Source organism: Oenanthe melanoleuca, unplaced genomic scaffold (assembly GCF_029582105.1).
Source record: "Oenanthe melanoleuca isolate GR-GAL-2019-014 unplaced genomic scaffold, OMel1.0 S293, whole genome shotgun sequence".
In the NCBI taxonomy this organism is placed as follows: Eukaryota; Metazoa; Chordata; class Aves; order Passeriformes; family Muscicapidae; genus Oenanthe; species Oenanthe melanoleuca.
The window spans coordinates 1-24,997 of NW_026612942.1; the positions used below are offsets into that span (position 1 = coordinate 1).

At 45.1% G+C, this 24,997-nt stretch overlaps 2 protein-coding genes across 2 annotated transcripts; one reads left to right on the forward strand and one right to left on the reverse strand.

Annotated features, from left to right (window-relative positions):
- Nucleotides 1-4,687: 4,687 nt before the first annotated feature.
- BRI3 (brain protein I3) lies at nt 4,688-11,520 on the reverse strand. The gene is made up of 3 exons (XM_056516134.1): nt 8,734-11,520; nt 7,271-7,385; nt 4,688-4,780 (listed from the first exon to the last, which is right to left on the reverse strand). The coding sequence occupies exons 1-3, from the start codon at nt 8,900-8,902 to the stop codon at nt 4,744-4,746; spliced, it is 321 nt and encodes a 106-aa protein (XP_056372109.1). The 5' UTR covers nt 8,903-11,520; the 3' UTR covers nt 4,688-4,743.
- Nucleotides 11,521-11,584: 64 nt separating this feature from the next.
- Nucleotides 11,585-24,980, forward strand: TECPR1 (tectonin beta-propeller repeat containing 1). Its single transcript, XM_056516135.1, has 13 exons — nt 11,585-11,700; nt 13,391-13,623; nt 15,235-15,417; nt 15,917-16,039; nt 16,686-16,811; nt 18,309-18,483; nt 18,580-18,680; nt 20,020-20,121; nt 20,542-20,687; nt 21,492-21,988; nt 22,739-22,884; nt 23,801-23,956; nt 24,452-24,980. The coding sequence occupies exons 2-13, from the start codon at nt 13,393-13,395 to the stop codon at nt 24,728-24,730; spliced, it is 2,265 nt and encodes a 754-aa protein (XP_056372110.1). The 5' UTR covers nt 11,585-11,700; nt 13,391-13,392; the 3' UTR covers nt 24,731-24,980.
- Nucleotides 24,981-24,997: the final 17 nt, after the last annotated feature.

The following is a 24,997-nucleotide window of genomic DNA, read 5'->3' on the forward strand; positions in this document are numbered from 1 at the left end:
GAGAGCTGGAGCTCAGGGAAGTGCCATCTCCTGGGAACACTCTGCTACCAGAGCTGAATGCAAAGAAATTCAGGACTGTTGGGACCAGACCAGTTACAGATAAAGGGGCAAAAACGACTGCAGCCAGAACCATCAGGGCTGCTGAATTTGGCAATTTGCACTTGGGAAATGCACAAAATGCTGACCAGCCTCAGAGCAAACAGAAACCAGCACAAGCTCAGGGTGAGGCCTCTCCTTCTCCCCTGCCCACAGTGAACCCAGTAACACACTGGATGTATGGAGAGGCTCAGGCACACTCCCGAGGTTTCTGAGTAATTCAGGATTCAGTTTTCACACTGCAGATCCACCCAAGGCAGGCAAAGCCCCTTTTCCAGGCATTTCAATGACATCACAAACAACACTATTTGGAAAATGCACACCAAGTACAGTACAGAGCACATTACAGCTGTTGTACTTCCTGCCCTGCTCTGCTGGTACACTAATGCCTGCTCTTCCTTTCACACACACTGAGCAGTTCTCTCCTGCAGGCACCAACTCCTGCTTCATTACTGTTCTGAAATCTTCTCCTTGTCTCTTAATAATTCCATATTCAGTTCCTGCCCTGAAACCCACATTTGTGACAAGTAAGCCAGTGTGCTTAGTTAAGAGTATAAGCAGCCTATTGATGAGCCTTAAAGAATAAACACACTAATCAACCAGAGGGATCAATCAGGGTACTGCTGGTGAGCCCTAACAGGGATGAGCACAGCCCAAACCATTCCAATCAACCCTCTTAATCACCTTGCAGGGCCCAAGTCCATTGGTAAGGACATGTCTTTGATACTTTAAATAGAATTTCTTTTAAACTCCCTTCCCCCTAAACAGAGTTACTCAGAACTGTGTACTGCAAAATGCCAAGTTAAACTAAAACTAAAAATTAAAAAATTGTCATCCATATTCAACACCAAAATAAGGGAAAAAGGTCCAGAGAGGGACAAAGCAAGGCACAGGGAGCTGCTGGGTGAGCACTGGAGCAGAACCGGGACAGCCCAGGCCAGCAGCAGAGCAAGGCAGCTCCAGGGGACACTCACCTGAGCTGTGCCTGCATGACCCCCACACCACACCTCTTGTTCCAGAGCTCCTATCACACCTAACACTGTGATTACAGTATTAGCCACACAAACACTTCTTGGCTTCTGCTGATTTATGTCAGCACCTAATTTTAGATGAACACTTACCCAACCACTGCTTAGCCAGTTACTAAATATAAAAAGAAAAAAAAAAAAAAACAAAACCTTTTTGTAAGGGAAACTGTGAATATTTTTTGCTTGTATATTTTACCTGAGATGTGGAGTAATTAGAGACTCCATATTCAAACTGTGGATTCACTAATGTAACCAAACATAAATTTTCTTCTACAGCATAAACCACATAAAAGCTGATTATAACTGCACCACTCCCACTCTAAAAATAAAGTGGAAAGGTTTATTTATACTGCAAGCAGCATCTTGCATTTAAGCTGTAAGTGAAGCTGCCAACTCCATACAGTAAGGTCAATTATGCCCACTGACAAGTACTTTGAAACAAAATTGTTTTTCAGATAACCCCCTTTTCAAAGTAACTCTTATAACATTAAGATCTTAAGTCAAATGCTCAGGATGAGAGGGCTGATAATGAGATCTGTAGGATTTAACACGTGCATTTTCAGACTTATCACTACATCACAGTATTTAAATGTGGGCTTATCAGCATTTTTTAGACCTTACAAATACATTCAAAGGGTCACCCCAGGTAATTAGAGACAGGCTGACACTACCACAAGCTCTGCAAGACATGAAAAGAAACTGCACTTGAGAAAATTGCTATCTACACAGATCACTGACCAACCACCTGGAATATTCCAATCATATCCCATCTTCTGCCACAGAGGTTGGGTGAGTTTCAAAGTTTAAATTTGAATGGAAACATCAGACCAGGGACAAGCATGGACTATGGCAGCTACACACTAAATCTAATTTTTGAACATACAAACAAAACCAACCAGAGATTCTTTATCATCTCCTGGCTAATGCAACAGCAGCAGCTATGTTCAGAATGTTCAGATCTCACCTGTAGCTACAGAAAAAAAAGAATTCACAACTTATATATGGAACTACTGAGTAAGCATTGGATGTTTACAGTTTTAATTTCTATGAAGAGGGGTATCAGCTCCTCCAGCCTCAGCCTGATGGCATTTTGAATGGTTGTTGAGCCATATGCACAAGAAATCTCTGTGTAGCCACTGGCTTGAGCTCCTCAGCACAAGATGTACATATATATAAATGCAAGTATCCTTAAAAATCACTTCTGAGTAAGAAGCACAACAGTATTTACAGGTTTATCTGAATTTCCTTATTCTTTCTCATTTCTTATACAGAGGCCTGCTGCAGAAGCAGAGGAACTCTGGCAATGGCAGCAGCCTCTGTCTCTAGCTGTTTGTCTTTCCTGAAATGCCTCCAAAGCCAAATGCCTTCCCTGCTGCAGGAGCACCAGTGCTTTAATTCCAGTTCTGATCAGAAGAGCCTGAAGGCTTCACACCAGCAGCCCAGCCTGGCAAACAGGGCAGAGCACACAGCTCAGAGCTCACACCCAGCAGGGTGAGCACACTGAGCCCTGCTGGGGTTTGCCCTCCCTTGTCTGCACACACAGCCCCATCAGCACCACTGTGGTGACCAACTCCCTCCTCTCTCCAGGAACAACTCATTGCTACAATGAAATCCTTCAAGTATTCTTCAAGCAAATGGTGACTCTAAGAAAAAAAAATTGCTGTAGTTCAGGGCCAATGACAGACTAGGCATTAGAGACCAGATTATTTTTATACAGTCCCATCAGGGAATACATTCCTGCTGTGCCTTATTTTTCTAAGGAACAAGACTTTATAAGATTAATGTGTTTTGATTATTACCTGCAAATCAGGTCAGACCAATGGAACAAAGCCCCTCAGAAGCAGCCACAGCTGTGCTGTTCTCATTTGGGACCCTGCTGCAGGCTGACCCCTCCTCTCTGCAGGGCTCAGCAGCTGCTCTGGAGCTGGGAAAAGTCCCAGCTCTCCCAGTCAGGAATTCCAAAGGGCACTCATGGCATCTGCCCAAGCCTGCTGGATCAAGGCTTTCTTCTTCCCTGTCCTCTCCACAGCACTCCCAAAAAGGTACTGCAAAGTTTGATTCACTCACAAGGTTCAAAAGGATCTCCAGCTTGCTGCTGGAAACCAAAAATCCTCATGTTTGCTCACACTATCAGACATGCTCTCTAAACAGGTGTTTTGCTGCTGGCTTTTTAAAAATTCCTTACATATTTAATCAGTGATAAGAATATTTACATGAAATTTAAATATTGTTCTGAATAACTACAGAAAGCCTGAGCAGTCTTTTATCAAAGCATTTGTGGCTAAAATAATACAAGACTGAAATTTGGAAGGACTTGATCAGTTAAGTGCAATTTTTCTAGAGTCTATTCCCTCAGGAGACATGTGTATAATTGACAAAAACAAAATTTCAAGCAAAATCTGAAAAGTTACAACTTTGTCATGTCAAATAAAACCCACCATAACAACCCACCAAAACTAGACCTGTGGCAGGGAGAATGCTGTAAGACATCTCAGAATAAATACAGATAGAAACTTGTCTCATCTTCCAGGTCAGGAAGAAGCCTCAGAGTTGGCATAATTTGAGACCCACTACAATGCTGGTCCAGAGGCACTGAAGCTGTGAGATGTGAAAGCTGCAGCAGTGTCAGGTCCTTTCCCTTGCTCCTTCTCCCAAACAACTGAATACAGTTGAACAGGAAAACAAAAACCCAATGGGGCCCATCACAGGCTCTCTCCCAGATTTTGAAGGAACTGGCTTTTGCAAGATCAAGAGAATGTTTTTACAGTTTTTAAAAAGAACTTTCTTCTGTTAAATAACAGGAAAGCAAACATTCCTGAGCAGTTAGTTATTGCAAACAACAAAAGACAGAGAAAAAGAAAATGAAAGTGACCACAAGTAAATCAGCCAAGCTGCATAGTCCAAGCTAAAAAGATTATTTCACAGCAGGGTATCTAAAGTAAGTGCCTGTAATGACTCAATATGTACTTGGGAACATAAAATAGTTCAAAAGCAGGACTTGGCCAAACCTTAAATGTCAACTAGAAGCCATAAAGCTGACAAGATTGTGCAACTCACTGTAATTCTCTGTACATAAGGGCTGGGAGAAGAACACACACAGAGACAACAGGACTAGAGCCACCAAGGACATTCTGAGAGTGCAGGGAAGGGTGGAGCACACACTGACACTGGAGTCTGTGACTAGAAAGCAGCACTGCCCAGTGGTGAATGAGCTCTGAGCAAGAGGCACAGCTTGTGACACAGGAGCTCATCCCTCAGATGGCAGCAGAGCTTCAGAGGGACAAGGGCAGGAATGCAATTACAGCCACCACAGGCACATTACCAACTTCAGAGAGGCTACTTCTGGACATACTTTGTACTTTTTATTACTAAATACCATTAAAAATGTACTTGAACCAGCTTATTAACCCCAAGATCACTCCTGACTGCAGTAAAATAGACACCAACTCAAATAACAGACCAATACTGTGTATTTCTCCTCAACACCATAATATATTTAGTTGGAAATGGTTTTGATTTCAATCAGCCACATGAATACATGTCATAGTGCAACAGACTGCTTTGTATTTCTGATGGCAGAAATCCTCTTGATGGCCTTTAGGTTACTCCATCAGTTACATCATTGCACAGCCACACACCAGGCTGTTCCTGGTGATCTAAAGCACATGAGAAGAGAAGCAGACTTCTCTTAACAATCATGAACCATCAAACCAGGAAAGCAACAGGACAACTGACCTGCTAGTTTAATAACAAAGTTTTTTATGTACCATTAATAGCTTTTAATATTTTTCAATGCCCCTTTAACAACTTTTCTGCTCAGGGCAGTATTCAGAGTGTAGCTGCACATTGCACTCATCATAAAATAGGTTTCCAGGGCATGGAAGTAAACTAAAACTATATTTAAGGTCTTGAAAAGTCAAAGTTTTTTCTCTAAAAGTAGCAGCCAGTGTAACCTTCCAGAATATGAACCCTGGTCCTTCAGGCACCCATAAATATTTCCAACATTATGCTTTTCACCCAGCCTCCCTGTCCTTTCTTCTGAAGTAATCAATTCCATGACTACTCAAAAAAACTGCAATCTGAGCTTTTTCCCTCCTGCCTTGACACTCGACTCCTGTTCTAAAAACAATTAGGAACTAACATGGTAATAGGGCAAAGGAGACTGACACACCATTACTAGACACAGTTACTCATCCTGGGGATTCCCTGACCCAGAATATTTCACAGTTCTCACAATTTTTTTCGTTTTCAGAGCCTAACACAGAAACTGAGGATCTAAGAGTAAAGTAGGACTTTGTGGAGAGTATTTTGCTTTAGGAAAGAGTCCACAATGGGTACTTCCAGCTGGACATACCCAATGACTTAAGAAAGCTATTCAAGTGAGGTCACTTAAAAACAACTAACAGACTCCTAATTTTCAAAAAATTGGCTAAATTTATATAAAGTTATATGTGCAAATGATTGTTTCAAAAGTCTTTCCTAGACCATCCCAGAAGCCTCAAGCCTGAGTTCAAGAAGTGTTTGGACAATGATCTCAGGCACATGGTGGGATCCTTGGAGTATCCTGTATACAGGGCTACGAGTTGGACTAGATGATTCTGATGGGTCCCTTCCAACTCAGCATATTCTATGAACTTCCAGAAAAAGAAAAAATAATAGCAGCAAGAGCCTGCCCATTTGAAGCTATTTCCAAGAGCACTTCCCCAGTGAAATGCTTTGAGCTGTCCTGGGGTGAGGGCCAGAAGGCCTGTCTGTGTAAGCACACTGCCTGCCTCTCTCCAAGCCATGCACAACATCTGCCCTGTCTTCTGGTTGAGCTACAGCATCAGCCTGTTGATGTAATCACTCAGGTGGCAGGATCTACCACATCCTCTGAACAGCTCAGCACTTGCTTTCCCCCACTGTTTAAAACACACCTTCTAGATCAATAGCTCTTAGCTGGTACAGGTTTTTCAGCCTTAACTAGTGGCACTTCAACAGGCACCTGTTTTTACATAACACCACAGGATACTTCCTATTTGAATGTACCTTTGAAGGCAGGTATTGACTCTCAGACAAACACCAATTCCAACACTTGGGCCACAGCCTCAGCCACAGGACATCCTCTGGCACACTCATCACACACCCAACCAGTGCCAGTTCAGCTACTCAGGCAGGTCTGTACCCTACACGTTCTGAAAGGGAAGGGAGAGCTCAGACCTGCAGAATATCAAGTGCCTCCTTGCAAGATACCCCAAGGGTAAGTCCTGTACACTTTAACAGAGAGGAATGAGCCTGCATTTGAGTCACAGTTGGCCAGGCAGAGCAGTGCCTGAACTGCTCCAGCAGCCATCCCTCTGCCCTCAGCCATGGCCTACTATCCCAGGAAGAAAAGAACTGAGAAGTGAAAGGGACTTCAGCTGACTTACAGCACTAGTGAGGAAACTGAGTACCTCCTTCCTTTTTTATGGCTGTGATCTCCAAGGGGGAAGTTGTTCTCTTGCTGCAACTCCATGAAACAGCTGACCACTTTTTTCTGGTTTTCACCACTGCAGCAGACTGACATTTTTGGTCTGGTCTATCAATTTCTCTGTTCTTCTGCAGTTAAAGGACTTTTAGAGATCTTTTAAAGTTTTAAACCACCAGTGTTTTCAGCCAATACTGACAATTACCCTGCCTGATTTTGCACAGTTTGGATTGGAAATGGGAGCACATACCACAACTGCAGAAATCCTTCCACAGTACTGCCAGAAAACCAGAAGTGACTATGGCCACAGATTACAGAGTTTCACAATAAAATCATGCTACTCACCATCACTAGGCATAAACACATCAGAAAGGACTTCCTGTCATGCTTTTCCCCAAGAACTGACCAGATACATCTGCTACTGAAGTGCAATTTCATTAAAAGCACCACTTACAGATCTTCCTCCATCTTAAAGAACAAACTCATGTTTGAGTGTCTTGCATTATTTATAGCAGGTGTCACAAGCCCACCAGGACAAGCCTGCACTACACAGCCCCAAATATTCCACTCTAGATCTTAGTGCCTTTTCAGTAAATTAACAGCTTTCAATAAAGCTACTGAAAACCAAGGAACCATACAGATACCTCGATCTCAAACAACAAAGCCCAAGACTGAGTTTAATTCCTCAAGAGCATTTTACCTGCAGGCAGGACAGCCACCAACTACTACTACAGAAGTGGTGGTGGCAGGCTGTTGAATGATGGTGTAGGTGCTCGAATAGTTCGGCTGGGATGTCGGTGGAGGAACAGCATACCCTGAAACAAGGAAACAAACCCTCAGTCACCACACACAAGGCACAAAGAACAATGATAACTTACAAGTATGACATCAAAACATGGAAAACAATAAACAGGAATGTAGTCTTGATTAAGCACTTTAAGCTCTATCAAAATCAGAACTGGAACACCTGGCACAAATATCAATTTAACCATCCCAAAAGGACACAGAGCTAATAATTAACTTCGAGATTTTGTTACAATGCTGTTGAGCACCAGGGAAAAACTGTTTAAACAATGACATGGCTTTCACCATAGCTTTCACTTCTGGATGTTATGTATCAAGAACATCCCGCTCCAGCAGACAAATTATTTGAAGCAGAATAAATCTTCCTCTAGTTTCAAGCTTAAATTCCATATATTAAGCTTCTAACTGGAGAGCAAGGCAGGAGTGACAGCATGCAAGTAGAAAGAGACAGCATAGGAAAAAACCCAACTTTCAGAAAGTCCATGTTGTTAGCAAAAGAATGAGTAATTTTAATGGCCTTTAAACTATAAAAAAAGCTTTTGAAAGGGACAGATGTACAGAGTGTAATAAAGGCACAGTTTGCCCAGGTATAATGCATTTTAAGCTTCTTTCCCAAGTTATCCATCTGTGAAGTCTGGCAATTCAAACTGAAAATAACCACTAATACCTGTATTGCAGGAAAACGAGCTTCAAGTTATCAAGAGGAAAATCAATGTATAGCCTCAAGGTTCAACTCAAAGCTGGAGGTCTGTGTCTGCTGTGCAACTTTTATAACTTTTGAAGCATTCCCCTTTCCTGAGAGGCACTTCTTTCTTCGGCAGATGTTAGCATTAACTCAGTTAACGAAAATATTTCATCTGTTTACCTGCCTAAATCTCTCCCACACTACTGAAGTGTATCAGAAAAAACAAACATTAACCAGAGTACGGCGAGGTGCAGGCAAAGAACAAGTTTGGGGTCTGGTTTAGTGCCAGGCACAGCTGGGGCTCTGCCGCTGTTCGGAGGCAGAAAACCAGCGCGGGTGAGGAATGCCCTCAGTCCCAGCCGGGATTCTGGGCACAGCGCAAAGCGAACACCTCAGGGGCCCCGAGGGAAGGAGGGGAAAGGGAGAAGGCGCTCTGAACACCGGGATCCCGGCGCCGCCTCCGAGCGGGGGAGCCGCGACAGCCCCGGGGCACCGCCGTGCCGGCAGTTCCCTGCCCCAGCCCCAGCCCGGTCCCGAGCCCGCGGCCCCGGGGCACCGCCGCCAGCCCCGGGCTCTCCACAGCCGCCCCCGCCCCAGCCAAGGGGCAGCGAGGCGCTCGGGCCCCCGCTCCGCGCACCAGGGACCCCCCACCCACACCCCACACCGTGACCCACCTGGGGCGGCCGCGGCGCCCGGGTAGGAGTACGGCGGGGGCGGCTGGAAGCCGGGCTGCGGGGCGGGGATGGCGCCGTAGTTGCCGTGGCCGTAGTCGTAGGCCGGCGCGCCCGGCGCGGCGGGGCTGTAGGCGGGGGGCCGCTCCTGCAGCAGCGGTTTGCTGTCCATGCTGGGCCGGCGCTGCCTCGTCCCGCGGGGCCCGACCAGGAAGAGGCGGCCGGCCCGGCGCGCGCCGCCCGCCCCGCCCCGCCCGGGGGCGCCGGAGCTCGGGGGCGGCGGCGGCGCGAGGGGCCCGCGCGGGGGCGGCGGCACGGACGGGACGGGGCGGCGGCGGCCCCGGTGCTGCGCTCGCGCCCGGTCACGAGGCCGCCGCGCCCCACGTGACGCCGCTCCCGGAGCGGCGCGCGGCGACTGAGGGAACCCGCGGCCTTAAAGGGGCCGCGCCCGCCGGGGCCCACAGCGACAGCGATACCGGCAGCGACTGCCCCGCACCGGCACCGACAGCCACACCGACACCCCTGAACTGACACTGACTGCCCCGCACCGGCACCGACAGCCACACCGACACCCCTGAACTGACACCGACTGCCCCGCACCGGCACCGACAGCCACACCGACACCCCTGAACTGACACCGACTGCCCCGCACCGTTGTGCGGCGCTCAGCGGGGCCGTGCCCGCGCTGCCCGGGCTGGGGTCCCGGGTTCCCCCGCTCGGACACCGGGAGCAGCCGCCGCTCTGTCACTCAGCTGCTGAGGGATTTATTGCTAAGGCGCTCGCTCAGCCCCTGCTCAGCACCGTTCCTGCTCTCCCCACACTGCGATCCTGCGCCCTGGGCTCTGCCCTGGCCCTGCCTGCGCCCCTTCCAGCCCCTGTGTCCCTTCCAAGCCGAGCCGTTCTGGGAAATGCAATCCCCGCTGGAAGCCGCTGGGCTGGGGGTGGGGGTGGTTACTCGCAGTGACTTCTGCAGACTCGTACATCCCCAAGAGCTGCACTTGAGTGCTAGGGGAAAAGAGCTCCGGGATGGTGCTGCAGGGAAAGAATGTTGTAAAGAGAGAGAATGTTTTGGAAAAGAAATTCAGAAAAAAGCAGGAGAAAACTCTCATGGTTCAAAGAAACACTAAAATTAAGAAACAAACACGACAGGAACAGGAAAGCAAAGGTGATGCTCCTGCCTCCTGTACAGCAAATTACAGGAACGAGTTCAACACCACTTTCACCAGATTCAGCTGCTTCTGAAACCCACGTTCTTGATGAGTGCCCAGGTCAGATGCTGTGAAGATCTTAAATGTCTTTTACTCCAGCTAGAACTCTTGCCTCTTCCCTCCACACCTTTATCCCTTGAGCTGTCTGACTCACCAAATCTTCTGGTTTGGAAATCCCTGGTTTGTCCTTCACTACAGGTTCCAGCACAGCCTTATCACCATGGCAAACACTGTGACTCCATCCCATGACAGGTCCTGTGCAGCAGGGAAGGGTCAACCCCGTTTCAAAATCTTGCAAAATGAATTTTCTAAGATCTAAACTGTACTTGGTCTTATAAATATGTTTTGCTACAATGATCAAATCATCAAAACACTACTAGAGAGCAAAAATCCTGTGTTGAGCTAGGCCCCAGTCTGTGCAAGGGACCAAACCACGGCAGTGAGTCAAGTATCCTGGGGCTCAGCAGGAAACAACCCAGACAGGATGGCTTTGCCTCACACAGGAATCATTCTAGAGAATTCCATGTGTGCATCAACCCCCCAAGCCACAACCCTGCACACACCAAAACCATCTGAGCCCACAGCCACAGGACAAGAGCAAGGCAGCTGTATTCTCCTAAGGCAGCAAAAAGAAACTCCTCAGGCAAGATTCACAACAGATCAGCCAGTTCCCTTTGAAAGAGTGTTTTCAACTCCTGTACTGGCCTGCAAGATATATGAAGGTCTGGGATACTTCTGGTTCAGATATTTGAATGGACAGGTGTGGGAGTCCTTGCTTATCTTGTTAGATTTTCTGTCTCACTTCAGAATGAACTGGAATGTGATGGGAAGCACTGAGCATCCTTCAAAAGCTGAGATGTACAAGCAAGCACTTTCAAAGGGAGGTTATCACTTGTAGCAGGGCAGTGAGTGGTATCCTGCAATAAATGTTAAGCAGCACCTTTGGTGTCGCCAAGGGAAGGAGGATTGTTACAGTGTTCCTACTGCACTGCCACAGATGGTGACAGGAAAGGCCACCCCTTGCTGACACCTCAGGCAGGGCATTTACTGACACATCACAGCTTCAGGCACAGGCTGGGTTCCTCTCAGGCTGCAGCCACTGCTCAGAGAGCAGCTGGACAGACGGACGGGCTCTGCCTGCACGAGCCCCTTGCACAGAATCACAGCGTCACGCGATGGGGCAGGCTGGAAGGGCCCACAGTGGCTCAGCTGCTCAACCTTCTTGACTCTTCACGCAGGGTCGTTGCAGAGCCTGTGGCACAGGATGGCATCCAGTCCTTGAATATCTCCATGCAGGAAACTCCACACCCTCTCTGGGCAACCAGCGCTCGGTCACTGCACAGGAAAGTTGTTCTTCCTTCAGGTGGAATCAAATTCTTGTATCAAATTCTGCCCGTTGTCTCTTGTTCTATTGCTCGGCACCACCAAGCTGAGCCTGGCTCCATCCTCTTGACACCTCCCTTTCGATATTTCTACACCTGGATGAGGTCTCCTCTCAGCCGTCTCTTCTCCAGGCCGCACAGGCGCGGCTCCCTCAGCGCTGCCTGCTGAGATCCGCTCCGTGCCCCGGCTCGGCTCAGCCCGGCCCGGCCCCGGTCCCGCCCCGCCGCCCGCCCGTGACGCGCGCGGCCCGCGCCAATGGCGGCGGCGCTCGGAGCCGCTGTGGGCGCGGCGCTCCCCGCCGGCCGCGGCTCCGCGGGGCCGCCCTGCCGGGGCGCGGCGGCTCCTTCCGCCGGGAGCGGCGCCGGGCGGCGGGCGGCAGGTGAGGGGCGAGCCCGGGGCCGGGCGGGGCCGGGGCAGGGCAGGGTGGGAGAGGCCGGGCCCCAGCCGCCCTTCCCGGCGGCTCCAGCGCTGGCGGGAGCGGTGGCGGAGCCGTGGGGAGGTGGCGGCAGCTCCGCGCAGCCCCCGCGGGGAGGGCGTGGGGGTTGTTTCGGGCCGCGCCCGCCGCAGCCCGGGGGAGCGGGGCCGTGCCCGGCCGGGCGCACCGAGGCCGCTCCTAAGCCGATCCGGCCTTAATGCCCGGCCGGGAGGGGCCCGTGCGGGGCTGCGGAGCGCTCCGGGATCCCGCGGGCTCCGTGGCCGGGCGGGGGTACCGGAGGAGTCCCCGCTCGGTTCGTGTGACGCGGAGCAGAAATAAATGTGCTCGCTGTGCCTTGGGACGCGTCGAGTCCTGGGGTGGTTCACATCCTGAACCCGGGGACAGGGCCCTGCTCTCCCGAGGAACGTCATTGCTTTTACTATATGCAATGAGTTGGGATATTTTCTTGAATTCTGTAGCAATCAACATTATGCCAGGCCGCTGGAAATTTTAATTAACAATATGTTGTCTTCATTTAAGCGTTTTAGTTCTATCCGAAATTATCTGGCTGAGCTGCAGGGTGAGGAATAATTCAGCAGATCTGATTTTTGCCACGCCCCTCAGAATACTTGACAACTTCTGCCTTCACTGAAAAGCACATAAGCCAGCAGCACTGAGCATCCTTCAAAATTGGGCAGTATTTGTCTTCATCTGCAACACAGCCAGTGCACAGGGGCCTAAAGTGAAGTCTTAAAAGTTTATAATCCCAAATTCATTTGGGATTTTCACATGATTCCCTAAACACTGTCTCTGAAGTTCAGCTAAAAGATTCTGTAGAAACTCCCACTTGTCTTGGCCACCTTGAGTATTATAAACCAGTTGCATTAGCCTGGGTTATTTTAATTGTCTCATCTGTTTTTTCTTAACTTCATAATCTTTGGAGCTTTCATCACCTTTTCCCAAACTGTTCCAGGTACTTTTCTGCCTGCCTGGACTGTCATTCCAGGTACACACCTTCATTTATACCTTTGCCCCTGTTCAAAGGACCCAAGGATCACTTTTCCTTGTTACCTGGCTAGGTAGCTGTGATTGCTGCATTATCCATAATGCTTCCTTTACTCCAGACTCTTCTGGCATTCTGGTTGCTTAAGTGCATAATATTTTCTTCTATTACAAACACTGCTTTGAAGAATTTTAAGTGCTAATACTGAAGAGTTCTTTTCACTGCCCTTATTTTCCCAGTGGTACACACACTAATTTCCACCTCACCTTCAGTTCCTTCCATTCCATTATTCCTTGTTATGTCCTTCTGTACTCCACTGTAGGACGATGTAAAGAGGGTAAATGGCTGATCCAAGAGCAGATAAACATGTATGCATTCAGTTCCAGCGACAGCGAGGGAAAAATGGTCAAAACCAGAGGATTTGTTGTAGTTATGCTACAACCAATAGGAGAATTTTGTTCATGACCTTCCCCTGGTATCCCTCATTCTCTGCTGCTATGGTTTTCTGCACAGGCTTGTTTTAAAAAATCATCCCTTACAACTTTATTTGATTTGACTGATGATGGCTCAGAGCATGACTGATCTGCAGTAGGTTCAGGATTCATTTTTGTACCCATCATTTCCAGTAATAACCTCATTTCTGCCTTTCAGATATGGCCATGCCCAGTTCTCTTTTGTGGGCTGTTGACATTTTTGGGAGGGTTTATACTCTTTCTACTGTTGGCCAGTACTGGGAGCTCTGTAAGGACACACAGCTGGAATTCAAACGGGTCTCTGCTGTCAAACAGTGCTGCTGGGGAATAGCCTGTGACCATCAAGTGTACACCTACGTGTTCTCAGGAGATGTTCCCATCAGATACCAGGAGGAAACCTATGAGAACCAGGTATGACAGGTGCAGTACCTCTCACACAGCCACTGCTTGGGCTGACAGCACATCCTACATCAGCTGTCTCGGTGTGTTTTTCTCACAGGAGGAATGATCAGTTTTACTTGTTTGCATTTGCTACCAGAAGTTTCTGAAGAGTACATGTATGTGTGCCAAATACCAGGTTATTCTTGTAGTATTTAAATTCCTAAAGGAGTTTCACTCCCATGCTCCTAGCAAAAGCAATGCCAGTGTGAACTCCAGCCTGTTCTGTGTGAGCCATTTCAGACTGGAGCATTCATTCTTTTCACTGGGTAGTTTCCATTTCTCCTTTCCTTAGTGACAAATACACAATCCCCTTAAGAAAGTGTCCCACGGAACTTCCAGGCAACAAAGATACATTATCAGAAATGTATTATCTTTAAAAAATGCTACTTAATAATGTTGCAAAGACTTTTCTAATAAAGCACAATTTTCCATTAAGATACAATATTTCCCTTTTTTGCATAGAAGTTTTAAGGTGATCCTTTCTATCTGATGCACTTCAAAATAATGTCATTAAAACAGTATTTTAAAGGAAATTTATCAAATTTGGTTTTAAGTTAACCAAAAGTTAATTGAGAGAGAAAATTGATGATTTTCTTGAGCATATTTCTCTGATTTCTAATGGGCAATGGAATGAATATAAATTGGGAAGAGACATTAACTTACCTGCATGGGCAAAAGTATGACAAATTAATTTTATGCATTACTTAATATTGATACAGCTTTTCAGCCATTTAAGAATAGCCCTTTTATTGTTCTTTAAAACATGTTCTTTAAAATTTAAAACTTTAAAATTTTGTTACTTTAAAACTTTAATTTTGTTTGTTCTAGGTAATGAAAAACAGAAAACAAAATACTAGAAAGCACAAAAAGAAATACTGTACAAGAGCTAACAATGACAAAATTGAACTGAAGTAGTTTGCAGATAATGTGCAAGGCAATTCAGCCAGATTTCTAGTAACAGCAAATAATATTTTATGTAAAAATTATAGCAGATTTTGAACCAGTCATTTTCCACGTGCCCTAAAACATAAGACAGTATTACAGGACAGATTTTGCCAGTATTTCTATAGTATGTAGGAGTGTGGGGGAAAAAAAATGACAGTATTGGTGAAAATCCTTGTGTCATTGGTTCTCTAACTGATACAAGGCAGATTAGGGAAAATATAACATAAGATCCAGGGGAGATTTGCTGATACAGTTATCTTGACACCATTCCTGGCAGAGGCAGTGCTGTTTTTCTGGTGCAGGCAAGACATGAATCACCTTTCTCTGGGAGTAAATTAGAGATACCAAGGCCATCCATACAGCATTACCCTAATGCTGCAGTGTCATGGGGCCATACATCACTAAAGAAAAAAGCTCTGTGTCTGGTAAAATATAGCATCAGATGGCCCTTCTTTGATACTTAAAAAAGCTTCCTCCAAAGGCTGTGTTAGGGAGGGGCTCATGGAGTGAACACTTTCTCATTCGCCCCAGGAATTTTTTTATTGCAGAGAACTAGAAATGCATCATGACTCCCTGTAAATGTCCAGTGAGATAATGTGATCTCAAACAAAATACTTTATTTATTATTTCTGGCAGCGCTGGAATCCAGTTGGTGGCTTTTGTGAGAAATTACTGCCCAGTGACCGCTGGCAGTGGAGTGATGTGAGCGGGCTAAAACACCAGCAGCTTGATAGTTTCACACTGCCTTCACCACACTGGGAGTGGGAGTCTGACTGGTATGTGGATGAAAATATTGGAGGGGAACCAACAGAGAAAGGGGTAGGTGAACAATACCAAAAAGAGCTCTATTCTGGGAATCCTTACTCTGTAAAATGAAAGGAACTTTTATAGAAGTGTAAAAAAGTCTGTAAAAATAAAACTTGCCATAGATGCTTCTTTCTGGGAAATAGCTCAACTCTAACACAACAGAAAGAAGGATCTTGTTTGAAGGCTTTTGAAGTCTGTAGGACCTTCTATAGAAGCTTTTTTTCTTTTGATCAGGCCACAAAATCCTGGCAACTGAATGCCATTGTTATTGAAGGTCTTTACTATGAAGAAAGCAAAATGTTTTACTGTGTCTTGTTTGTTCTGTGTATATCATCCAGAGGAATTTGGGCATGATTTTTAAATCATTTATGGAATTAGCTGATCTGTTAATTAGGGCTCTAGAGACACACAGAGTGACTTGTGCTGTGACTTTTGTGCAAAATTGTTCTGAATTATGACTTTAAACTTTCCCTTGATCCTGTTTTTCATACAAGAAAACCTCTGTTTGCAGGGCTGGACTTATGCCATAGACTTCCCCAGCACCTACACAAAGGATAAGAAATGGAATTCTTGTGTCAGACGCAGGAGATGGATCAGATACAGGAGATACAAATCACGGGACGTTTGGGCGAAGGTTCTGGATCTCTTTTAAATATTAAATAAACTGATTGTCTGAAATAATTATTATAAGTGCAGGGAAGTTAATTTTTTATGAATTCTCTGTAAGGCTAGACTTGGATTCCTTCACTTCCAACTTGCTATTCTTGTAAGCATAAATGGAAGGCTGGGATTTCTCATAGAAACCTGTGGTAATAAAGTGCCAAATCTCATGGTGATGCAATTAGAGATGGATGCTCAGCTCCTTTGCAAATTTCAGATCAACTTTTTAACTTCCTTTGGTTGTGTGACAAAGCACTCTTGTTCGAGGTGGCACCTGCCTTGCATCATTCACAAGCTACGTCCTTTATCCATGAGAATAACTGCTCTTTAATAATCGTTGTTCCATTCTAAGAAGATTGAAAATCTGTAATTTGTGATCTTCCAGATTTCCAATTCTGTATGCACTGTTCTGTGAGTAAAAATTTCCTTTAGTTAGGGTGCAAAACACAGACCTCTCCATGCTACCTTGGCAGCGTTTTCCCTCTGTGCAGGCTGTGAATGACAGCAAGAATCTCCATGCTTAGCCACTCTAGGAAGTGATACATAACCAAGTTATGCCACTACCCAAGTCACCTGTTTGCAGTGTCTCTTCTCTTCAACCTTCCTTCCCTTTGCTCCAGATTGTGTCCCATGATGAGCCAAACCAGCTGCCAGACCCTTTCAATGACATCTCCGTCGGAGGATGGGAGATCACGGATGAGCCTCTCGGCCGCCTCTCAGTGTGGGCAGTTTCTTTGCAAGGAAGGGTATGTGTGTGTTCCCTAAGTTTTCTAATAAAAATTACTAGTTAAAAGCAGTTAAATGCTTGTAAAGCAAGGCAGGGTTGTTATTGTCTTATATCAGTAAGATAATGCGCTGCTTGTGCAGAGGATGAGAAGCTGCTCTGGGACTACATTATGTAACAAGCTGTGTTGTAAATGGAAAAGCTTAGTACTTCTAGGGTGTTGTTTAATGGAAGCCTTTAACCTCTGTGAACAGGTGAATCTTAAAAACTGGGGCTGAGTGGTATCTTGTATCTTGAAAAATGCCCAGAATGCTGACTGCTGCTAGGAACCAGGAGAAGGAGCCTTAAAACCTGACAAAGGTTCTGGTGAAGCATTGTGCTGTGCCTTTGGGGTGGAGAGACAGGGATGATTCAAGAGTTTACAAAATGGGTTTCTAAGACTTACTGACTGAAAAGTGGTCATCTCTTGATCTGGCAATGTGGCATCCAGCTCTGAAATGTTTTAATTTTATTTTCTATTTAAAACTACACATCTTTCTCTGTTGTTGTTGTTGGTTTTAGGCCTCCCATGGGGTCTCCTCTTTTGCTTAGTCCTGTGAAGATTTGATCCTTGCTTTTCTTCCTTCATCCTTACAGCATGTATCTAATATTCCTTTGTGTCTAGACAGTTTCTAACTTGTGGTCTCACAGGACAGAATGTAATATTTTTAACAGATAGCCTGAGCTTTCAGTCACATTTGGGACTGCCTGGAGAGGCAAGCAATCTTGGTTAAATTGTTTAAAATAAAACTCCCTATTCCTCATACTTTCTAGTAATGCATGACAAGCATCCCAGTCTGCAGGCTTACTTGACTACCATTGTAAAATGCTTTTATTTCCCAAATGAAAGTTCTCAGGGAAGTAAATATTCCTAAAAATGAAGATAGAGCACTCAGCAGTCATGCTGTGGAGCATTCATATGACTGCCACAGGATGCTTTCTGTCTCTGACCTTCCTATTTTGACTGTGATCTACAGAAAATTGCACAGTCCAAGACTATCAAATGGCTGGGTGTCACCAAAGGCTGCACAGAGAATGGAATTTTCCCCCATATTGTGGCAAGCTCTGTTCAGTGAATGTGAGGTCAGGCTGTCAGCAAACAGTAACATTTTTCTGTTATGTATTTGTTCTCTCTTGGTTTATATAACATGCCCTGAAATACACTGAAGTGGTTTAAATGTTGAAATATACACAGAACTTGTAGCAATAGGTTACTGTACCCAATCCAGATGCAGTTCCATGACAAAAGCTGCTCTGTAGAGCAGCCTCCTCCCTTAGTACATAAGGAAATAGCTTCAACTGCATAATCAACACAAAAAAAGTACCTTTAAAGGTCAGAGTGCCATACATTACATGAAACATTCCTGTTGTTAAAAGACAGCTGTTCTTTCTAGTTTCTTTACTCTTGTCTCAATGGTTTCATTGTTGTAGTGAATTTTTTTTTTTCTTATTTCATTTTTGTTTTTTTAAACTTGTCTAGTTATGGTACAGAGAAAATGTCTGCCATCACAATCCAGAAGGTTCCACGTGGTCCTTAGTCTCTACTCCTGGTGAAGTTGTACAGATCAGCTGTGGACCCTATGACCTCCTTTGGGCAACTCTCTGGGAAGGGCAAGCTATTGTGAGAGAAGGAATTGACAGGAATAACCCTCAAGGTAAAGTTTGTTAAATCTGGCTGGATACCCCTTTGATTTGTATAGTGTTGAATAAGAAACTAACCCACAGTGCCTTCTGTGTTCTGTCTTTTGCAGGAATTTCCTGGAGTATTGTGGAGTCTCCAAGCTCTGAGAATGGGATTATGCACGTCTCCGTGGGTGTCGATGTGGTGTGGTGTGTTACAAAGGATAGAAAAGTAAGAGGGCTCATGTTCTGTTTTTGCTTTTTTCTTCCCTTTCCTTTCCCTGTCTGCTGCCCTCAAACAGGAGTGTAACTTGCACAGGAAGCATTGAACTCCCTATCACCATGGTTTGGGGATTTCTAGTTCCCCTTGCTGTTATGGGAATGCTCTGTGGTTTGTGATAGTTGAATTGAATTTAAGGAAGGCTTTTTACTTTTCTTTTGGAAGGAATTTTCTAAACCCAAGTTAGACAGATTTGGCAGGTGAGTGGGTATATTGGTGGAGATTGGATGAGGAGCCTCTTCTAAGGGATATTAAGCATCAAAATTGAAGTGACTCCTGTTTCCACAAGGACTGACTTTTACATCAAAAGCAGCAGGGGGAGTATTCTCATCTACACTTTCCTGCATGATGCTATTTTTTTATCTTCCTACTGCACCTGTTCCCTCTTCAATGTGGGGGGTTTGGTATTTAATTAAGTGAGGTATCTCTTATGTAGATGTGTAATTACTTTCTTACTGGAGTTTGAACTCAAAATGATGGAACATCTGAAGTTGGAAGGGACCCATAAAATCATGGAGTCCCACTCCCTGCTCCTTCACACTGAACTCAAAGCCAGGCCTGAACTCTGTGCAAGTGCAGCAGTTCTGCTGAGTTTCTCTGTTGTAGTGAGTCACTACTTGTCAGCTGAGCCATGGAAACAGGCTGTGCCCAGCCTGCTCCATCTGCCAGATAAATCCACTGTAATAAATGGAGATAAACTGGTGCATATTCCTTCAGATCTGCCACAGGGCAGTCAAGTATCCTGATGTTATGGGGTTCAACCAACAGCCTCTAAGGGAGCTGCTTGCTTCTCTAACTGTATGGATATGTGCTACACACAGAGGGAACTTCTTCCAGGTGCACAGCCCACAGACATTTTCAGATTGGTAAAGTCAGATCTGAAGGGAAACAATTTAAAGAGCTGTACTGCTAAAGACATTCCCCTGACAGTTCCCTCTAGCAGCCCTGCTTCCAGGGTTTGAATGCAAGAACACTATTTAGAACCCATAAAGAGTGATCAAAAATAATAACCACATGTTGGTAGTAATAGAAAGTATTTTTCCAACAGCACAAAAACTAACTCTGTCACAGAAAGTCCTATAAAAACCTCTCCTTTTTTGGCTTTCCTTTTGGCTGCAGGTGGACACACAAGGTGGGTACTATTGGGAGAATTGTTTTATTTGATAAAGAATCAAGGAAGTAATTGACTTCTTAAGACAGTGTGGCAAGTCAGTGTTAGAGATCCACTAAAGAAACTAAATTTCTGCTAGAGCAGAAGGAGAATAATTTAGACTTTTTGTCGTTGTTGTAGGTGTGGTTTAGAAGAGGAGTGAATTCACATAATCCTTGTGGGACAAGTTGGATTGAAATGGTTGGAGAAATGATGATGGTAACTGTAGGCTTAAACAACCAGGTAAGAGAGATGGGGAGCAGCTGAGAGGGTATTTACATTCTCCCCTAAAGGGGAATGTTACCTCTGAGGGGTATGTTCCTTCTAGTGCAGGAGCTCATCAGACATGATGAGGCCTTTCAGCAGTGGCTGGACAAAGGGGCCCTGGGCTTAAACTGCTGGGAGGGGAAGTGGCTGAATTCTGCAATTCTGCACCTGAAGGTGACAGCCAGCACGTGTCTTGTATGGCACAGGGAGCTGCAGACTGGTTTGGGTGCAGAATTTTGTTTTGCATCTCCAGTGTCAGCATTAAGGAAGAACACAAAAGGAAAACGCTGTGTCCAGCAGTTTTCTGTGCTCAGTTCTGCACCCTTGCACCTTTTTTTGTATCTGATACCTGCTGCATTCCAAGGCACTTCCTTCACCAAGCCCTCTCTCTCCCAGGTGTGGGGAATCGGCTGCGATGACAGAGCGATTTATTTTCGACAAGGTGTCACACCAAACGAGCTCAGTGGGAAGACATGGAAGGCAGTTGTGTCTGGCAGAGAGAGTGACAGATCTCAGACTGGGAGCTCAACAAGTCTGCTCAGGTACTTCATCAAATACCTGCTCAAGACTTTGTACAGCAAGGGTTTCAATGCTAGGAGATATTTTTTTACATTCAAGGCATCTCTAATCATTATGTATGCCAAAGGGCATTTGCATTTTTGCCATTAAAATTAACAATAAGCAGCAGTTGTTGCACTCAGAGAAGAACCTGAAGCTCCCACATTGGAGTTCACTGCATGCTTGCAGTAAAGCATGTTCCTCTGGGCTTTACTATCAGTATCTGGAACTAGTCTCTAATAAGAGAAGATGTTTTTTATGAAAGACCATGAAGGAGTGTTAACTCCACTGAGGAACTATTCTTCCTGAGTGTCACTGTACGTTTCTTTTCCTAGGGAGGTTAAATCAATTACTCCCTCTGCTTGTGGCCTCTGGGCTGTACCACACATACCAATGGCTCTGACATGTTTGAACCAGAGTGTGTCCTGAGAAGCTCCCTTTAGCAAAGATAAATCATAAGGCTGATAATGGGTTTTAAAAAATCCTATTAGTTATTTCATATTCAGAAAATGGGATGTTTTCCTGAGAGTTGTAGGCAGCCAACACCACCAATTGTTTGAAAAGATCAATAAAATTCCTTCCTATGTTTCAGATTTACTCGACCAGTTTGCCAGATGGCAAACTGGTTTGTTAGACTCTTTCCTCTGATGATAGAATTTGACATTTGAAAGAGAAGTCTGCTGTTTCCTACAGTGAAACACTAAGTCAGTTTCTGTGTGTCTGGGATCTAAGGCCTGTGCTGATTTACAATGCTTTGGATGATAATTAATTATCTATTTGTCCTTCAGTGCTGGCTGTTTCTTTACTGATGATATTCAGAACCAAACAAGCGCGGTCATTCAGGGTGATGCAGATCCTTCCTCTGATACAGAGCCCGGCGTGCCCACGAGCCCTGCCAGCACTGCCCTGCTGGGAGCTGCAGCCAGCCAGGCTGAAACATCTGCACAGCTCACTCTGGATCCTCTGCACTCTGAGCAAGGAGAAGCCACTGCTGCTTCAGCTAGTAGTGAGAAAGATAACCTTGAAATGAATAAATCTCCTGGAAACTCAAACCCTTCTGCAGAACTGCAGTGGATAAACATTGACTTGAAGGAGGCTCAGAAGCATCCAGTGCTGTCTGTCAGCAGCTTTGCAGACACATCCAGCCTCTCTTCCCTGGGCGTGTTCTCGGTGGGAGCTGAAGAGCAGTATGGAGCCGACGAGCACCCACTGTGGGCCTGGGTGTCTGGGGGAGGCTGTCTGGTAGATCTGCACAGCCCACTCAAGTGGTTCACTGCTCCATCAGGTACTGACCAGTCACCACAGCACACCCCAGTTCCAGTCACAGCTTAATAGCTCTTTAAGAAAAATGTTGGTTTGTTTTTTCTGAGCAAAACCATGGTGCAAAACTTGTACTAGCCCACTTTCTCTTACTGCAGTTTGCTAATAGGTTCATGTCTGAGCATAGTGCTGCAGTATTTAGCTGCAGAGCACTTTGGGCTTGAGATAAATAAACCTAAAAGTGATATTTTCTGTTGAGTTCCTGTAGCAATTTTGTAAAGTAATCAGTGCTGGATCTACATCTCATTTTTAATTGTACTGAAACTGCAGCCTGGGGCAAAACACATAATATCACTGGGCAGTAACAGGAAGGACTGAAAAGGGCTCTCTTGGGAGATGCAGATGCCAGCAATAACTGCCTCAATCTGCCATTCCTACTGAAATGGGTAAAATAAACCATGAACTGTGGCATCCCAGTATTTAACAGTCTAACTCGTGATGCACTATATTATGAAATTATCTTGCAGTTCATTGAGAAAACTCTGATTTTTACAAGGTTGTGGCTTTAAAAGCTTCTATATAATCATCTAGTGATCCTATCTCTATGCATCATTTACAAAGTTTGGCTGTAATACATTGACTCCAAACTATAATCCTTATAAAAATGGTTTTGATGGGTTGATCCAGTCTGGTGTTCAAAGGAGTGCAGTGTTTTACCTTTCACAGAACTGTACTCAAAGCTCACTGGAGCTTATTGGTTTTGGTTCTGTCCCAGGTTTGTCATCGTCTGTGCAGTCTCTGTCCCTGTCCATCACTCCTGCACAGACAGCAGCGTGGAGGAAGCAGATTTTTCAGCAGCTCAGTGAAAGGACAAAGCGGGAACTGGAGAATTTCAGGCACTATGAGCAGGCTATTGAGCAGGTAAGCAGTGAGGACATTTATCTCTTATCTTCTAAACACATCTGGGAATCAGTAATACATTTCTGACACACTGATTTGAGATTACTGTCCTGAATTCTTGCCCTTACTTCTGTCTATGATAACTTTCCTGGATTATTAATGTCTGAGCTCCCTGTGGGAAATTAACAGCTTGTCAAACATGGATCAGCAGTATTCATCTAAAAGCATTATCAGATAGTTTTATTTAGGAAGAAACAAAGCACTGGTCAGCATTATTTGGGTACTGTGAGACCTCAAATCCTCAGAGAACTGGTTGCAACAGCAGAACATTGTATGAATTATTCCACCACAAGATGAGGCATCTTAATTGAAGCAGTGACTCAAGTAGGTGAGCTTCCGTCTCCGTGGCCATTAGGACTAATTTAACTTGCGTAAATAAATGATGCAAACGTCAATGGCAGCACATAAATAGCAGCGGTTTTGTTTGATGTTCCCTTTGTTATGACTCCTTGGCTCTTTTCAGATTCATTCATATTTTTGGTCCCTTCATTGCTAATTGCCAAATGACATCTGGAATTATTTGATTGGAGTCCAGGGGTTTAATCAAGTTTAAAAAAAATTATGTCAAAAACCTTTAAACTCCAAAGAAGTTGGGTTATAACAAGAGCAAACTTGAGTCAATTACTATCTCCATGCAACTGCATTCTTGCAGGGTAAAAATGTTACTACTGTTGTACACGTGCTACTTCAGTATCTTTTTATCCACTTTTGTGAGCTTTCATACACTCTGTATGGCAATCTGTGATACAGGTGTATGAAGGATGAGGTGATACAGAGTAACCTGCAGCAGACACAACTTGTGGGCACAAAAACAATATTTAGGAGGAAAAGAGTGGTGCAGTTTCTTTATTCCTGTAATTTTGTGTTTGCATTGCAGTCGGTTTGGGTTAAAACTGGAGCCTTGCAGTGGTGGAGGAACTGGAAGCCTCACAAGTGGATGGACGTTCGAGTTGCACTGGAGCAGTTCACTGGGAGCGATGGGATGCGCGACAGCATCCTCTTCATCTACTACATGTACCATGAGGAGAAAAAGGTGTGTGCAGCTGCAGACCTGGGAGAGCTGCTTTGGGCAAAAAAAAAGGGAAACAGTTTCTTTAAAGGAGGTAACTTATGGCATGTTACTGTTCTGAGCTTTGGGAACCATTTTCAAGGTAACCCCAGGTACCAGCAAACCACAGCCTTTTCTGAGCTGTGTTAATTCTGTGTCAGAAATACCCAATCACAAAACACTCACATTGCTTAAACCATCAGTTCTGCACTAATTAGGAACTCTTCTGGAAGTTCAGGATGTTCTTGGTTGTGAAGAGCCTTGCTTGGCTGGACAGAATCTTCCCAAGTAGGGTTAATGCCTGCAGGCCATAAGAATCAGAGATAGGGCAAGGCTGGAAACCGAGTCCCATTCCCTCTGCACCAAGAATTGATTTTTTGCTGTCCTTGGCAGGAATTCCTTGTTTGTAAATCTGAAGTGCAGAAATGCTGGCTCTGTGGAAGGTTTGTCTTAGTGACAGGTTTTTTTCTCTTGCCTTAGTACATCCACGTGTTCCTGAATGAAGTGACCATTATAGTTGAAGTGCTGAATGAAGCCAAGCACTCCTTTGCACTGTACACACCGGAGAGGACGAAGCAGCGATGGCCAATCCGCCTGGCAGCCACAACAGAGCAAGAAATGCATGACTGGGTAATTCTGGGCATCTCTCATTTTAAGATAGTAATATCTGCAATAAAACATAGAAGTCAGTCTCTGAAAGTTAGCATTGCATCTAAACTCTTGAGGCTACTCATCTGTTTTTTAAGTTTAGGTATTTAAACCATATGTTCAAACTTATTTAGAAGCACCTGAGGCTTGCTACTCCTCTGAAGTCTGCTTGCTTTCTGGTGCTGCAGTTATCCACAGCAACACCAATACTGCTTTTCATTCTCTTCCTGTCTCTGCCTATAGACTACGGTAGAAATTGAAGTTGAATTAAGTTATTTTGTTCTTCTGTATTGGTAGAAGAACCGTTCTCTGTTGTCACTTGCAGAGAGTCTTTTGTACAGGCAGACAGGCATAGATACACTGGACCAGGGGCAAACC

Bases quoted from the DNA above. Each gene is read 5' to 3' on its own strand.
- BRI3 (XM_056516134.1), bottom strand. From the start codon at position 8,902: ATGGACAGCAAACCGCTGCTGCAGGAGCGGCCCCCCGCCTACAGCCCC. The intron at 7,386-8,733 runs GTGGGTCACGGT...TCCTTGTTTCAG, and splicing joins GGGCGCCGCGGCCGCCCCAG to GGTATGCTGTTCCTCCACCG. The intron at 4,781-7,270 runs GTAAAATGCTCT...CATGTGCTTTAG, and splicing joins GGTGGCTGTCCTGCCTGCAG to ATCACCAGGAACAGCCTGGT.
- TECPR1 (XM_056516135.1), top strand. From the start codon at position 13,393: ATGGCCATGCCCAGTTCTCTTTTGTGGGCTGTTGACATTTTTGGGAGG. The intron at 15,418-15,916 runs GTAGGTGAACAA...CTCTGTTTGCAG, and splicing joins GGGAACCAACAGAGAAAGGG to GGCTGGACTTATGCCATAGA. The intron at 16,812-18,308 runs GTATGTGTGTGT...AAACTTGTCTAG, and splicing joins CAGTTTCTTTGCAAGGAAGG to TTATGGTACAGAGAAAATGT.